Source organism: Gambusia affinis, linkage group LG03, assembly GCF_019740435.1.
Source record: "Gambusia affinis linkage group LG03, SWU_Gaff_1.0, whole genome shotgun sequence".
NCBI classification, from domain to species: Eukaryota; Metazoa; Chordata; class Actinopteri; order Cyprinodontiformes; family Poeciliidae; genus Gambusia; species Gambusia affinis.
This window is the reverse complement of record NC_057870.1, coordinates 13,380,155-13,397,598: the sequence shown is the minus strand read 5'-3', so window position 1 is coordinate 13,397,598 and position 17,444 is coordinate 13,380,155. Positions and strand designations below refer to the sequence as shown.

At 39.8% G+C, this 17,444-nt stretch overlaps 1 protein-coding gene across 1 annotated transcript; it reads left to right on the top strand.

Annotated features, from left to right (window-relative positions):
• Window positions 1-369: 369 nt before the first annotated feature.
• gfpt1 (glutamine--fructose-6-phosphate transaminase 1) lies at window positions 370-17,139 on the top strand. The gene is made up of 19 exons (XM_044111139.1): window positions 370-465; window positions 2,117-2,224; window positions 3,458-3,565; window positions 3,659-3,784; window positions 3,891-3,949; window positions 4,046-4,180; window positions 4,302-4,363; window positions 4,507-4,586; window positions 4,675-4,783; window positions 5,559-5,722; window positions 6,897-6,992; window positions 8,196-8,293; window positions 8,485-8,605; window positions 8,849-9,006; window positions 11,749-11,863; window positions 12,466-12,593; window positions 12,935-13,102; window positions 13,778-13,939; window positions 15,432-17,139. The coding sequence occupies exons 1-19, from the start codon at window positions 459-461 to the stop codon at window positions 15,474-15,476; spliced, it is 2,049 nt and encodes a 682-aa protein (XP_043967074.1). The 5' UTR covers window positions 370-458; the 3' UTR covers window positions 15,477-17,139.
• Window positions 17,140-17,444: the final 305 nt, after the last annotated feature.

The following is a 17,444-nucleotide window of genomic DNA, read 5'->3' as shown; positions in this document are numbered from 1 at the left end:
AAAATAAAAATGACAGGATTTGTAAAATCACTGAAATAAATAGAAATGCTCTGAGTGGCGATGGTTTAAATTCGAATGGGTTAAAGGTCATTCGCTTTGTTAGTCTAGAAACTTGCACGTTATAATTAATTGCGTTAATAGTTTACTAATTTTTCACCGTCGCTGGAAGCCGGCAGGAAATCCTGTCATCCCATTACTGGTGATGTCGATTCTCATCCTCATGCCACGTCATTAGTATATACGTGTTTGTAGGCGCAACCCGACTGACACGACACTTGACCAATTAGATGCTGCTGTTGAAGAAGGAGGTCGGCCTTAGCAGTCGCGTCGACCAATCAAAACGGGGCTGAAGGAGGCGGTTCGAGCTCAGGAGAGTCGGAAAAGGGGCGAGGCTAACTGACAGGCGTCCCCAGCTTCCATAGACCCGAGTAGCTGAATCTCACAACAGCGCTGCAGTCATGTGTGGTGAGTGCTTATTCTATTTGTGTATCATTCGTTTAGGATATTATGCTATAATCACTTATATGGGCGTGAAAGCAGGAAAAAAAAATAAAACAATATCGACTGTGTGTTTAGTGAGAAAGCTGTTAGCTGGGTGGCTAACCTCTCTCCAGTTAGCGAACATGAGCTGGTGTTACTGATGCTGCTCGTCAGCTAAATATAAAACAGTCTCATTTCTTTGCTGTATTTCACTCCGTTTTTGACAGTAACGCTATCTTTGTGTGTGTGTGTGTGTGTGTGTGTGTGTGTGTGTGTGTGTGTATTCTCGAGTAAGCCTAATATAAGTACAATTCCTTATTTCTTCCGTCTAACGTCAGACAGCTAATGGGGCTTGCGATGACGCGAACTAACTTTTCCACTTGCTATTTTGTTATCATCATTATGTATTGATCAAAATGATTGACAATACCTTTTATGTTTATATCTAATCTAAAAATAGTTCTTGTCCTGAAACTGAAACTTAACCGGTAGCTCTGTTTGGATAATGCGGGTGTTTCCCACCTGCATTATGTTAAAGAGAAACATATTTGTATACATGTAATGTTTTTGTTTATAACTCGTTTGTAGGAAAAGTATTTAATATCTTTGTTAGTCTGTTCTTCGCTTTCATTTGTGACTGATGGCTCATGCCTCTGTGTCCCATCACTGTCTTTACAATTTGAGCAGCCCAGCAGGACCTGATAAACTCGTTTCTATTTTTTCTATTGACGCCTGCAACCACTTAGCTCGATTAACCTTTTACGTTTTTCACCCTCAATGCTTCGTCAAATATTGTTCCTGTGAGTCACTTAGTATTTTTCCCTGCCTCTTACCTCCTCCGTCTGTCTCTTGCTATACTGAATGAGGTCTCTGTTTTCAAGCTTTTTTTTTTACAAGTTCAAGATTTGCATTTATCTGTGCCTGCATAGCTGAGAAACTCAGTAATTTCATAGTCTCCTCAGGCCATGAGTTGTGTCCTTGCTTCTGGTAGTTGTTGAACTGAAATGTAGACGGTCTCAGGGTGAAATCTTTATTAACCTATTGCTCTGATACTAAATGGCTTAAAATCAAAATGTCTCGGACTAAGATTTTTCCCGATGCCACTATTTAAAACCTCCTCCACTGACCCACCTTCTGCATTCTGTTCTGTAAAGGCAAACAAGGACAAATAGCAATGTCTGTTTTTAGACTCCGATAAGACTGGTCTCTTGTGGATTACTCACATGCCTATTGACGTTGACAAAATTGTTGAATTTCAAATATTTCACTCCAAGTACTTACCAAAAACACAATAAAATTTGTGTAATTACAATTTTAGAACTTACCAGTCTGAGTTTTCCCAAATGTAATGACCATGTATTGACAATTTTTGTTTGATAAATATTAATGTTGGTTGTCAGAGAAAGTACCCAACATGTTTCCTCTCTGTTGTTAAATATATTGTATTTGAATTGAATTTACATTGTGAAAATGAATTGGATCTGTTTTGTTGTAATTTCTCTCTACATGTACATCACTGAGCTAAAAGCATCGTACCAACTGCTGAATAACCACTGTTACTGCCACCTGATGTAGGTATTTTAGCCTAGCAAACATTTTTTCTTAATTAATCTTTGTTTTCTTTCCTGTTTTTCAGGAATATTTGCTTATCTCAACTACCATGTGCCAAGGACACGCCGAGACATCCTTGAGATCCTCCTTAAAGGTCTCAGACGCCTGGAATACAGAGGCTACGACTCGGCAGGTAAAAAAGATGGTGGAAGGACATAATAACCACAACTTTGTTTTTCCATTTCAGGCAATTGTCTCATTGATTGAAACTTTCAAACAATCAAATTTAATAGAATGTTTAATGTATAATGTCTGGTGTGGCTGCTAGTTTAGAACAGAATCTGTTTAAAATGTTTTTGTTTTTCATATGTCAAAGTACTCAGTCTGAGATCTACTAGTGTATTGGGGAGTGTGTAAAAGACAAGGGCACTCTGGATATAAGAGGTACACCATACACAGTGTGTATATGAGAGAAGATTACACATAATGTTCAGTGCTTCAAGCTTTCTGCAAGACTTAAAAGCCACTTCTATTGACTGAAGTACTCATTCAGCTATCCATTTATGGCTTTTAATAACGCACTTAAATTGTTCTGTATGTCAAGGTGGGATGATGATGCAACACACATCTTAAGTGAATTTAAAAAATAAGAACGAGATGCACACATTTGAATTTATTGAGGTTTTCGTTAAGGAAAAATTTTTACAAACATACATGCAAGCTCAAACATACTAATATTAATATTTGGTTAAATAAGTCTCAGCAACTTGATCACATGGATTTTGTTGCCCTCTACAAGATTATTTATGATGGTTATCCACCTTAAATAAAATATTTTATTTAAAGTGATTCAAGCTGATTAGTTAAATTCTGTGGTTAGTTTTGCGGTTCTGCATTTTTAGTACAGTTAAGTTCAGGGCTTTTCAAAGGCTTAATGTTGGTCTGTTTTATTCATTCTGGAGGCATGCTGTTGTAATAGCCAGCTGTGTTCATTCAGACCATTTAATAAAAAAAGTTTTTCTTCTCTCTAGTGGTATTTTATTTGACAGTTGTCAGACAGGAAAGCGGGTTGTGAGAGGGGAAGACATGCAGCAAAGGACTCAGACTCATGACGGTCACTTTTAGCCTCCATATATGGGTCACATGCTTTTACTCTTGCGCCACCGCAGTGCCCCATTTAGGCCAGTTTTAACAATGATTAGATATTGATTCCAGGCAGTGGCTCTAGTATGGCTTTTGTTTTTAACCAAAGTCTGCGCAACAAAGCAGAATAATGAACAAATTGAATTTGTTTATTGTGGCAAACACTGTTTGGATATTGAGCTGCAGTTATTCTGGAGTCTTTAACCACAGAGTCTAGATGTAATTTGTTAAGGTACTTTATTAGGTATTTAAATACGAACTTTGTTTCTTTTCTTTTTGCCAGGTGTCGGCATCGACGGAGGCAACAGCAAGGACTGGGAGTCAAATGCCAAGACTATCAAGCTGATCAAGCAGCGTGGAAAAGTTAAGGCTCTCGATGAGGAGATTCACAGTAAGCTGAGATTAAGCTTTTTCCGAAACAGTCAGTCGCAGAGCGAACTGCATTTTAAAGGTGTTGTCGTTTTTTTTCCTGTTTGACCCTTAGAGCAGCAAGATCTTGACTTGGATGTGGAAGTTGATGTTCACCTTGGCATCGCTCACACCCGCTGGGCGACGCACGGCGCTCCCAGCCCAGTCAACAGTCATCCACAAAGATCAGACAAGAACAATGGTCAGTTGTTTCATAAAGGCCAAACTAAACAGCGTGGCTATTTGATTTGAACTATGTGCAGCTGTCATGGATTAACAAACATTACAATGTTCTCTCCGGTTTGCAGAGTTTATTGTGATTCACAATGGGATTATTACCAACTACAAGGACCTGAAGAAGTTTCTGGTGAGAAGATGTTTATGTCGTTGTAAAATAAACAAAGGTCAATATGATTTTATTTGTCTTATAAAAACGACTCACCCACCCACATTAATTCCACAGGAGAGCAAAGGCTATGAATTTGAGTCGGAGACAGACACTGAGACCATTGCCAAGCTGGTGAAGTACATGTATGACAATCGGGAAAGTGATGACATCAACTTTGCCACACTGGTAGAGCGTGTGATCCAGCAGCTGGTATGGGAAAGCTACTAAAAATATGCGTCTCAGAGGCGCATATTTTGTATTCTAGAACATTGTATCTGTTCTAGAGATGCAATGCTTTCCTTAACATGTTGACCTGGGTTTTACCTGGCAGGAAGGAGCTTTTGCCCTGGTTTTCAAGAGTGTCCATTACCCCGGAGAGGCAGTTGGCACAAGGTACTGACGCAAGGAAAATATGACAATAAAGACTTCTCCATTTTAATCATGACGATACAACATCTCTACTTCTTTGCTTAAGTTAGGGACCTACATACTGTAAAATTCTCACTTGCGTAAGGTGTAATGTGTTTTATGTGCAGGAGGGGAAGTCCTCTCCTGATGGGAGTGCGCAGTGATCACAAGCTGTCCACTGATCATATTCCAGTGCTCTACCGCTCCTGTAAGTATTCTTGTCTCTTTCTAGTCTGAAAAAGTGAAATTTGATCGGAAGGTTTGGAACCTGAACCCTAGTTGTTTTATTTCGACAGCTGGAAAAGAGAAAAAGAGCTGCAGTTCCATGCCGAGGACAGACCAGGACACTTGCCTGTTCCCATTGGATGAGAAAGCCGTGGAGTACTACTTTGCATCTGACGCAAGGTAAGAAAACACATGTGTTGCTGCTTCACCCAGGGCAGTCTTCCCTTTTCTACTGCTGGTATTACTTTGCAAAGTATTCCTCTTAAACCTTTCAAATTTTCACATTAGAACCACAAATGTAAATGTATTAGGGTTCTATTTGACAGATCAACACCAGTTGTGAATGATTGTGTAGTGGAACTAAAAAGACGTGGACTTCTAAAACAATATTTATCTGTAAAAGTCTGAAAATTTGTGGTGCAATTTGTAGTCTGCCCCCTTTACTCTGAAATCCGTAAACAAAACTTTGTGCCACATTTTGCTCTCAGAAGTAAACTAATTTGTAAAGTAAGTGCACGTTTGTAATTTAATCCTGCTTTTCTTTGAAAGCTCCAGAGGTCTTTTAGAAAACGTTAGTGAAAAAATAAGTGCATAATGAAGACCCCAAGAACACAGAAGGGAGGTCAGAGAAATGGTCAACAAATCCCCTCCACAATTGGCACAATTTGCTGTAGTGAACTCAGCAAACAGGTGGAACAAGGCGCCCTGATTACGTAGAAGACTAACACTCCCACACCATCTCCACGGTAGAGAAAGTATCATGCTAAACAAGACCAGAAAATCTGGTTAGAGTTTGTGGTTAGCGGATGTCCTCCCCTTCTCTCTCTGCTTTTCTCCCAGGAACATTACTAATGAATAAAGGCAACTAGTGCCAAAAAAACCTTTAAATGAATTAATAAATGTACCTGGAATTAAATGTTTAATTTAGATTCTGGTTGATCTCTTGTATCGCCAGCGCTGTAATCGAGCACACAAACCGGGTGATCTTCCTGGAGGATGATGATGTTGCTGCCGTGATGGAAGGCCGGCTGTCCATCCACAGGATAAAGCGCCGGGTGGGGGACTACCCGGCCCGCGCCATCCAGACTCTGCAGATGGAGCTACAGCAGATTATGAAGGGTGAGTGGAGAGTCAACTTTTTGTGTTTTGTATGTTCTCTCATCTTTCCATTACTGATCCTTTGCAAATAAATCATCTGCACACTGCCTTGTAATTTCCCCTAAAACCTTGTTGTACAGCATATTTGTTGCCGCTGAAGCTCAGCTGCCTTAACAATTTACCTTTAGCTGAACTGTGTTATCAGTCAAAGAGTTAAACCATTTCTGCATTAGCTGCATTCCTCAGAAGAGGCATTATTAAATGATTTCATGACTCTGTTACACTCTGAGTTTCATGTGCATATAATATGCTTTTTTTTTTTTTGATTCAGCCCAGTAAGTGAATATTTCTTCTTTTTAGAATTTTAACAAGTTAATTTTATCATTCATCAAACTGTACAAGTATCAACTGTAAGTGGGCAAATCATCTAAAAAAAAAAAAATCACACTTTTTTCCTTCTCCTCTGTTGCTTTTACCTGTAAAATGTTTTGAAACAATAACGTACAAGTCGCATAATATAAAGGTGAACCCTCTTGAACTTTGTCATCTCTAGTTCCTGCCGGTTCAGTGTGCAGCAGTACGTTCTCATCTTAATTTAAGCGAACTCACCACAGTAATAATTTCAGGCTAAACTACCTTGTTTGCTTTTTTTCCCCTCTTGCTTTTCCAAAATAGTCCAGCAGGAGGCAGTGGCAGAACTGATGTTGGTTCCACTTCACATTCCTTTATGGTCCAGTCATTACTCAGCCTCTCTCTCCTCTGTCTCTACTCTGGAGGTTTTCTGCTGAATAACCTACTTTGCGTGACCCACATTGCTGTTTAAAAAAAAACAGCAGAGTTTCTGACTGTCACGGTTTGTTATTGTTGAGACAAAAACATCTGCTTTAAGCCTCTGTTTTTATTTTCGATTTTTTTTTTTTTTTTTTTTTTTTCTTAAAGTTGCATAATTACTCTTAATTCTGAACATATGTTACAGTAGAAGGAGATACCTCCCTGCAGTTCTAGGAAGCCAGAACAATTAGTGAAACGCTGCGAAAACAAGGTTGTTGGTTCCAAAAAGCAAACGTGTTGGCATCATCTTAGAATATCAGAGTGATTTCTCCATAAGATCAACTATGTCCTAAAGATGTCGCAGCTTATTTCTTTTGTGCTGGTGTAGTAAATGTTTTTCCATTTTCTCTTCCTCATCTCTCAGGCAACTTCAGCTCCTTCATGCAGAAGGAGATCTTTGAGCAGCCGGAGTCTGTGGTGAATACCATGAGAGGAAGAATCAACTTTGACAACAACACAGGTTAGCGATTTGGTTAAATTAGCCTTCTGTGAGGTGCACTGATGATGATATATCTCATTTTAAATGTTTTAACTTTCAGTCATCAAGATAAGTGAAAAAGTACTTGCACGCTATTAACTTTTTTTTTTTATAAACCTCGATTAATTTTATTGGGACTTTTTTACGATGGGCCAACACAACACAGGACGATGTTATGAAGTGATGAAAATTATACTTTACTGCAGCACTGATTGTACTCAGCCTGCCTTTGTCTATGCTTTGCAAGTCTAGAGACCAAACATTTAGTCCACTTGTTTTGCAAACAACTTTAGCACGCCGTTCTGTTTTGATCCAAATCACTCCAGTGTAGCTCTTGCTGTATGTTTAGCATTGTTGTTCGACCACAAGATGAACTATTCTCAAATATTTCACATCTTCAAACAGATTTTCTTTCACAATTGTCTCCTATCAGTCTTTTGTCAACTCTAACCAGCTTCCCTGTCCAGGCTGGGAAATCAGCATTCCCAAAGCATGATGCTCTCAGCACTATGTTTCACAATGGGAATGGATTGTTCAGGACATTATGTAGTGTTTTTGTTTGTTGTTTCACACTGTTCTTTGCATGTAGGTCAAGAAGTTGAATTTAATCTCTTCTGACTAGAGGACTTTCTTCCACCAGACACTGCATGGCTGGTGGCTTTCATTAAATGGCTACTGGTCATGTATTAATCCCATTATTATTTCCACTCGGTTACAAGAGTCAGATTTGTGCAGATTAACACCCTTAAGCTACTCAAAGGTGAACTTGGTTTATTAATGAGATGAGATGAAGACAATTTGTTGTGCTACGTTTTATTTAGTAGTATGAAAATAAAGTGGGCTGACTACAAATTCAGGCCTCACTTTTAAGATTTCTTTGGGTGTGAAATATTTGTCGCACCATGTATTTTTTTTACCCACTTCACTACTATGCACTACTTTTGGTCACACTGAAATGTGTAATGTCATAAAATGTTGCAAAGCTTAAGAAATGTGAACACTTTTGCAACCCAGCAAAGGTTGTTTTTTTTTATTATTATTATTTCCATCACATTATATTGAAATAAATCTTAATTTCCTGACTGGACATGGATATATTTGCGTAGCTGTTGCATACAGTTCTTAATGCGTCATTTCAGTTCCTGCCAGGGTTTCCTCTGATGGTTGGTCTTATTTGGCTTTTAGTTACACTGGGTGGACTGAAAGACCACATCAAAGAAATCCAAAGATGTCGGCGACTAATCCTTATTGCTTGTGGCACCAGCTACCATGCTGGAGTAGCTGTAAGTACTGCCCCCCCCCCTCTCCCCCTTTTCACAATTTTTGATCACCTGTTACTCATAATTACTTTGTGTGCTTTGTGGGTGCAGGCTGGAGGTTTATCTCTGACCACATTCCCCTGCTTTGAGTTTGATTGGCTGATTTTAACAGAAGGACACTGTCTTGTTTTGTTTGTTTTTCATCCCTTTTTCAGACCCGCCAGGTTCTGGAGGAGCTTACCGAGCTGCCCGTCATGGTAGAACTGGCGAGCGATTTCTTGGACAGAAACACCCCGGTCTTCCGAGACGATGTCTGCTTTTTTATCAGCCAGTCAGGTGTGGATCTGTGTGCTGTCTGAACCTGATTAACTCCACATTCCCCATCTGTACTCGGCTCTCCCTGTAGAGGAGCCGTCTGTCCGTTGTGCTCTGGAGGATTGATGAGTTTATTTTTACCTGAGTGTGTGACATCTCTATGGTGGCCCTTGTGGGCTTTCTTATGAAGCTTTCTTAACTCACAGTCCTGCTTCTGGCCGAATCAGTTCCCTAACAAGCAGGGCATTTCTCCAAACCCTGCAGGGGAGACCGCCGACAGCCTCTTGGCTCTGCGCTACTGTAAGGAGAGAGGCGCTCTGACTGTTGGCGTCACCAACACGGTGGGGAGCTCCATCTCCAGGGAGACGGACTGTGGAGTTCACATTAATGCTGGTCCAGAGATTGGAGTAGCCAGCACCAAGGTAAAGCAGGACGCCCGGGCTGTATTCCCACCGTCTTCACGGACGTGTTACTGTTTTTAACAGGCAAAGAGTGAAAGAGCTCATAGTATTAAATGGATCCAAATCAATCGGTTGTTCCTCCATGACTTTCTGGGACTTGATTCTTGGACACTGCTTTTCACAAATGTTGGTCAAAGATTAGTCAGCAAAAAACAATAATAATAATAATCCATATTTTATACAGAAAAATCCAAATTTTAATTTGAGTAGCTCTAAGTGGAGTAAAAAATAGTTACGAATATTTTTTTTTTTTCACAAGATAACAGATTCTAAAATTGACACTACCAGCAATTCTTGTAAAAAATAAATACATACATAAATAAAATTATTGTTTATTTTTTAAGTTGATTAGATCCATGACTGCTTGTTTCCCAGGGTATAAATATGATGCAACACATATACAAGGGAGTAACCATGATCTCAGAAGAGAGGATGAATTTTTCAGCGATCTATTCATTGATTTATTGTCTCATTTAATTGTGCATCTCCTTGGTGATTATGTGGCTAAAAACACACATAATCTCTAACAGCCACAGTATGGCACCACTTTGTAAAACGGGAAAGAAAAGAGAATATAACATTCAAGCAAAGCTAATGCGTTGGTTTTCATAAATCAGGATATATTAAAAAAATGCTACTGGCCTGAACTGCCTCGCATCTACAGTCGGTGCAGTTATTTACAATCTTAAAACAACCAAAGCGGTGATAGAAAAGACAAGCAGCTGGGTTTATCATACCACCAGACACAGTGTGGAGGTTTGTTAATAAATCTCCAAAGTTTACAGTTTAAAATCTGTTGCATAATCTGGAATCGTTTAGTTGCCAAGTCTGTAGAATAACCATTAGAGCCTATCTGGATGCCAGTCCCTGTTTGGGAAGATATACTAGAAAAATCTAATTCCTGTCTTATCATCACTAACATAAATCTGTTGAGTTTAATAATCTACTAACTAGTGACTACTGATTGAACTACTGACTTCAATGGAAACCGTGTACTGTTGTCAGATTAGTGTAACTAATTAACTACTGCAGCAAACACTTCAGGTGGGTTTGGACACAAACCAGGGGATGAATGGAGCAACTCGTGTACGCTGTTGTGTGTGTGGTGTAGAATCAGTGATGCATTACATGAACTCTACTGGGACGTCTGGTGACCTCTTCTTTAAAACTGAAGATGATTACTGGTGAAAAAAATCATCCAAATTAACAAAGAAATTGCTCCACAGCCACAAACCAGCCGTCTTCTTCTGCCTTCTCATTGTGAGCTAACTGACCCTTTAATACTGAGCTTAATCTAGCTGGCAAATTGCTCTTTCTGGCTCATCTCGCAGAATCCGATCACTGCTATTTGAAATCCAGGACGTCGCCAATCTATCCCCGCCTTTTGGAGCTTAGCATTGTCTCTACTGCAGCAGAGTAGGCTGAAGAACCTCAGCATTATCAACTTGTCTCATGCGAATTCAGTTCCACTGGTATTTATGCCTCTCCCTCTTCTCACTTTCATAACCACAAGGATTTTCCAGCTGGGACTGAGAGCAAAAAAAACCCAAAAAACTAAAAGCTGAAAGCCTCAGTCAAGTTTGTGTGCAGAAAGGAAAGAGAGGGAGAGAGAAGCAGGTCTTTTCCTGGTCCAGATTTTCATCTTGGCTCAGGGATTCTCTTGCTGCTCCAAAACCCGAGAGCACACCTCAGAGACGCCATCATTTATGGCTGTGTGAGCTGAGCCATAGACCCACCTTCACCAAACATTTTACCACCCAGCTCATCGGAACCACAAGAAATATCTTACTCAGTTTTTACTTTTTGTTTTTTATTTTTCCCAATCGTTCTTTTCAAGATTCATGGAAAAAGTGCCGAATTAAGACTAAAGGCTTTGATGCAAATCCTTTTGTTCGATCTGATGACGGAGCTTGGAAGATGTCCACTTTATGAGTTACATAACAGCAGTTATTGGGATCTTGGAGGGTTGTCTCCAAGTTACAGTAAGAAGGAGGGTTGTTTCTTATTATATCTGAAGAGAACAGTTGTCATGCAGTGCTTTAAAAACCCTAAAAACGTAGCGAAATGTAGAATATATAGTTACAAACTGCAGACATTAACAATCAGATTTCTGAGGGTTTGTAGCTAATGTGGTATCAGGGGAAAAAACAGGTTTTACTGCTGTTTTTTTGGTCCTACATTCTGGCTTTTTTTTTCTTAGCCCAGTGGGTCTTGTGAATCAACTTGGCTTCTCTTAAATATCACAAGCAGGCATGGAAAGTTTCCAAACACGCCCACAGGGCGGGCGGTGATGACGACAGACTTGGAGGCTCGGATGTGTGAGGGGTTTGAGCCTGTGGCATTTCTAGAATGAACAGAGTGGTATTTTAAACCTGATTTTTTTACGAACTCATCAGGTTTTCCAGGATGAGCAGTTTGAAGCCGAACCCCGCTTCTCCTTTCCTTCCCCATCTGGGATACATTAGCCATCAGTCCCATTAAAAACAGGGAGACGATGAGCTTCACAAAAGGCCCAGTTCTTCAGGTTCAGCATGTTGATGGAAAATAAGAAAACTACCATGCGCTTAGTAATCTGGCAACGGTATTCCACTATCCTGTTGTAGTCGGCTTAATAAGTAAAAATCATTCAGATGACTACATATAATGAGCAAATCTAAAACGTTTTGCGGTCTTTTGTTATCTTTCCCCCTTTTCTCTCTGCAGGCCTACACCAGCCAGTTTGTGGCTCTGATCATGTTCGCGCTGTTGATGTGCGATGACAGAATTTCCATGCAGCCCAGACGCCGTGAAATAATCCAGGGCCTGAGAATTCTTCCAGGTAGAGTCGGACACAAATACTCTATACAGTTCAGTGCTAAACCCGTGCAGGGAAGAAATGCAGGAAGAAAAGGCTGGAAACCCAGCTGTCAGGACTGAAACGAAAGAATTTTCAGAGCCTGTTGCTTATTAAAGCAACTAAGACGCTTGGATGAGAAAACTAAAAGAGACAAGAATGGAACAAAAAAAAAAAAAAGGAGGAGGAGGGGAAGGCAGACTACTGGGTTTTGGCTTGTTGTGTGCTTCCTGGACCTGAAGCGCATATTGTAGCACATGACTGTAATAAATGGTCAACAGACTGAACTTGTGTAGTCCAGAGGAGTATTTCTAGCTGCACACATGGGCAAAATCACCTTAAAATGACATATTTACATTAAAGATTTATCAGTCCTTAAATGGGGTGATAAACCAAGAATAATTTCATAGATGAGACTTAAATTTTACTTTAAAAATGTTTGTTGATTGTAGATATTTGTTCTCAAATATTATGTACTTCTATGCAGATTATGTGGATAATTATCAAAGTGCCGTTTCTCTTAATCAGCCTATTCCCAGGAGAGAAAAAAAACAAAAAACTTGCTTTTTTGTTGTTGTTGTTGTTAGCTCTGATAAAGGAGGTCCTCAGTTTGGATGATGAGATCCAGAAGTTGGCGACCGAGCTGTACCAGCAGAAGAGCGTGCTGATCATGGGCAGAGGCTACCATTATGCAACATGCTTGGAAGGAGCGCTGGTAAGCAATTTCAACTTAATTCTTACAAGCTTTATCAGAACATTCTTTCATTTTCTTCCCCCATTTTTATTTGAGCCTTTTAATGCTGCGTTTAATTTATGGAACATGCGATTTGGAAGGAGTTTAGAAATAAATCCGGTGTCAGGGGAACCGTCTAGATTTAATGTCTGCGTTATAATGTGGAAAAAATTCAGTCTTGAAAAATTCTTGTATCAAACTCTTCATGGGACTGCTGAGTCGTATGTGGTCTTCTCCTTGGGAAGAAGTGCTCAGCTAGATTTGTGGGCCTCGTTTGCAACAATTTGAGCTTCATCTTTGTTTAATCTATGTCTCTTCTGCAGAAAATCAAGGAAATTACCTACATGCATTCGGAGGGTATCCTGGCAGGAGAGCTGAAGCACGGTCCACTGGCTCTAGTAGACAAACTCATGCCCGTTATCATGATCATCATGAGAGACCACACCTACATCAAATGCCAGAACGCCCTTCAACAAGTCGTCGCGCGTCAGGTAAGGGCTATCTAAGCTAAAAATATTACAAATGGCACCGTTGCGTGAAACAAAGTGGTCTTGGTTTAAATACGTGTATACACTTCTTTGGAAACTGACAAAATGTACAATTAATTACGTTTGTAATACGGCGTCCACTTTCTTTGTATATGTCAGGGCTGCACAAAACCAGGAAAACATGTAACTATTGCTGAACATTGTGATGTTCAACTATTGCTGAACATTGTGATGTCTCTTTTCAAGGCCAATCATATGGCATTAAAAGGCTATTATTTGCATGCAAAATATTCATGCAATATTGCATCCAAATAGTTATTTGCAGTGGCAATATTGCATCCACTGATACTGCAATGACAACCGTGATTGTGCAGCTCTGCCACACAATCAAATGTTCCTCAGCCTTTCAACTTTCCTCAGCCTGATGTGACCATGAGGTCACTTATTTAATCCCTTTTTGAGCCACACCTCGGATTCTTCACCTCAGTTCATACAGGGGAGGAGCGGTTATAACATGACATCAGTTTCCGCGGTAATATGTAGCACATGTAGCTTTAAAAGAACGACAACGGTAATCTGAGCGAGGAAGTCTCTTTTTGTTGCTCATATTCAGTTTTTTTTGTTTGTTTGTTTGTTTTGTTTATTTTGATTTGTTTTCCTACCTCTCTTGATTTCCAGGGTCGCCCCATTTTGATCTGTGACAAAGACGACCACGAAACCATCAAAAACTCTTCCCGCGCCATCAAAGTGCCTCACTGTGTCGACTGCCTGCAGGGCATCCTGAGCGTCATCCCTCTGCAGCTGCTGTCCTTCCACCTGGCCGTCCTCAGAGGATTCGACGTAAGTGCTGTCCCAGAAAGTGACTTCAGTCACCACCGACTTGAAATGTACCTGCGCAAACTGATCCCCAAAGCTTCCTGCTGTCATTATCTTTGGTAGAAACGTTCAGTTATCACCAGAAAAACTGTTCAGCAGAGGAGTTTCTTTGTATATTCCCTGCTTTGTAGGCAAACATAGCAGAGCTCCAGCACCAGAAACAAACACTGTGTTGTAAACATTTATACAGATGAGTGTTTCCAACTGATTTTAAAAAGTAAAACAAGTTTCTGATTTAATGATAGAAACTTGCAAGATACCTTTTCAGGAAAGGTCTTTTCGTAATAGATGGGTCACGCTGCAGTACTCAACACTGATGCATCTTTTGAAGCACCGAAGAGCGACATCGTCATCGCACAACCTTGCCGAAGCATAATTTGTTGTATTATTGTTAATTACAGTTTTGCAACTGAATAAAAAATATATTGAAGCAGTTCTGTAACTCTAGTGCTGACAGCCACAAACCTGAAAGGATTTTATTGTGACTTACCAACTCAAGGTAGTTATTGAAAATGATGCGTGTTCCTTTACAAAAAAGAAAAAAAGTATGCCAGGCATTAGATTTAACCGCTTTTACTCTTTACAACTGCAAGCCCATGAATACGTGGCCTTTGCTGCGATCATGCTTTATGCTTTTCTTCAGGGGAGTTTGGAGCGAAACAGAGGGGAGATTTGAAAGAAAACCTGTTGGCAGCAAAGAAATTGAGCCTGGGATGAAGGTTAACCCTTTAGAGCAGCGACTCTGAACTTCAGTCCTCAGGAACCACTTCCTTGCATAATTTAGAAAATAATATGTATCTTTTCCAGTACACCTGTCTCAAAAGATTGCATGACTTACTCGGCATGCAACGCATCAAGTGCTGCAGAAACTTGCTAATCACCCTGTTATTCAAGTCAGGTGTGTGACAGACGGGAAACATCTAAAACATGCAGGGCATTGGTCCCTGGAGCCTAAACGTTCAGCCAAATGTGCAGCCATGCTTTGTATCAAAGGGAGGCCCAGTCGAAGTCCAGACGTTTTTGAAGAAGGGGCAAAATTTTCAGTTTCTAAAAGTGAAAAGCTGATGGAGACGAACCCTAAAAGTCTTGCAGCTGGAACTGCAGCGAAAGGTGGTTTCCTTCTGACTCAGAAGGGCTGAATGCAGCTGTTAAAGATTTTGTTTGTAAATAGAAAAAAAAAAACCTTAAAAGCCATTGTACCATTTTCCTTCAACTTCACAGTTCTGAACTAGCTCTCACATAAAATCCCAATAAAAATAAGTTGTTTTTTTTCTCTTTCCCCTTCAACAGATTTAGCTAACTTGTGCTTTATAGTTTACCAGCAGCATTTAGTCATCAGTGAACATCTTCTTAGCCTGTTATCCTTTTATAAAGACCAGCAACTAAAGGCAATGTGAAGTCCTGTTGTATTTGCTACTGTGTTATTCATCCGTTCAATTTTCCTGCTTGAATTCAGGTGGACTGTCCAAGAAACCTGGCCAAGTCTGTGACTGTAGAGTAACGGCCACCCTCCATCACCTGATGACAGAAACCTGGCAGACACGCATTCAAACACCGACATCAAGGGAGCATCCGTATAGAAAAGAGAAAGCTACATCCTGTTTGGGTCTCCCCGGTTGTCACTTTTTTTTATGCTTTCTTTATTTTATTTTTTTTTTATGCAACATTTTAGCTGAGCCTTGTGAATATCACTGTCTCATTTTATTTTTGATTCCTTGGATTCTTTGGGCATCCTCGTCAAATTACTGTCAGTGAAGATTTGTCTGGGCTGGCATCTTCGTCACATTGTGTCGGGTTTTTTTTTTAGATTTTAGACGTCAGTCATCGGTGAGCATATGGTTACGGTTGTGTTTAGAAAGTTGTGAGCAAGTTTTGTTGCCAATTGGTCTCTGTGGGAGCTGATCTTTCAAGCCGTTGACTCAGAGTGGTTACTTTAAAGAACTTCCTGGCTCATTTTCTCTTTTTAGTGCAATGATTTGTAGGTTAGTTGGGATAACTTTCCTTGGCAGCTAATGATTTAAAGCGCTTTACTCCGTGACTGAAGTAAACCACAGACTGGAATCATTCCTAGCCATAGGTCATTGCTTCATAACTGCAGCTCTGTTTTGTGTCCGTTTCCCTTATTGGGCTTTTTTTTCCTTCTTCTTCTGAGGATGTGGGAGTAGCACCGCGAGTCGGACTGTAGAATGTTGTCTTTTTCTCCCCCCTCCTTTTGTATGTTGCAGATCCTCGTTATGTAATAGCATGGATACAATAATATTTTCCTTTCTGTTGCCTTACTGAGATCTTGTTACTAACTTTTGTTTTTAACTGCGACTAAATGAAGTGATGAAAAGGTGGCTTATCTGAAGTTGACGCTCTCCTGCCACCATGACAGTTGCCATTGCTTACGGGGACCATTTGTTACTTTCTTTTCTCCTTTTTAAGTGATTTTTGTTTCATTGTTATTATGCAGGGTACTTTATTTTATAAATTGAATGTTACTGAATCAAATATAAACCAAAAATCTTCGCAACGGCTTTGATGATCACAAACCAAAACATGTATATTTTATGTTCAGCCACTGTGTTTTGTAGCAAAGCTGGATTTTAATGTTTCGGACTGTAATGAAGGCAGTTTACGTAGCGCAATCATCATCTTGTGTTTACCGATGCAGAAAGTCATGCATGCTTTGTGAGCCTTGGTATTTTTTTTATTGTTTTTCCTTCAAATGCCTGGGAAATAACAACACTTGCACAGTTCCAACAAGTAATGAAGAAGAAATGCAAACTTCAGGTTTGAAGATATCACCTTTACAGTCGAGCCTTAACGGGTCTTGAGCCAGGAAAAAAAGGGGATAGAAAACTGGATTATATTGTTGCAGGTAATTTTATAACCCTTTTGGGTTTTTTTCCTCTTTTTACGTTTAGAAACGCGATGTGGATGAACCGATTTTGACAGACAAATTCTGAGACATTTAGGTCTCAGAATAGATGTCCTTGTAGAGTTAAACTGAATGATCCGAGCCATGATGGATGCTAGTATCCATGGCAAAGCTGAAGCATATGCTGATTATCTTTGGAAATATAACTGGTATAAGTCAATTGTGTTCCATCTTACTGTTTTTTTGTGCGCATCTGCCCTCGTAGAATGAATAAAGGCCATATTCTGCTTGTATCACCTGATTTAGTAGTCTGACCTTATACTACTTTAGTTAACTTTTCTGATTACAAAGCGATTGAAATTTGTCCTCCCTCTGGTGGTGCTAAATACACCTGGGCTCACCAGCCTTTACAAACTGAAAAACTACTCATGTCCTTGTTTCTGCTACAATAAAAATGTATCTAGTACCATATGTACACCTTCATGATCTTTTGGGAGAAGAATAACTTGCAGAGTTTCTAAAATAAAATTTGATTTATGGTCAAGAATGGAAAACTATTAATTAGAGATTTGTTTGTGTGGCAAACTTTTTTCCTGAAGCAGCAGT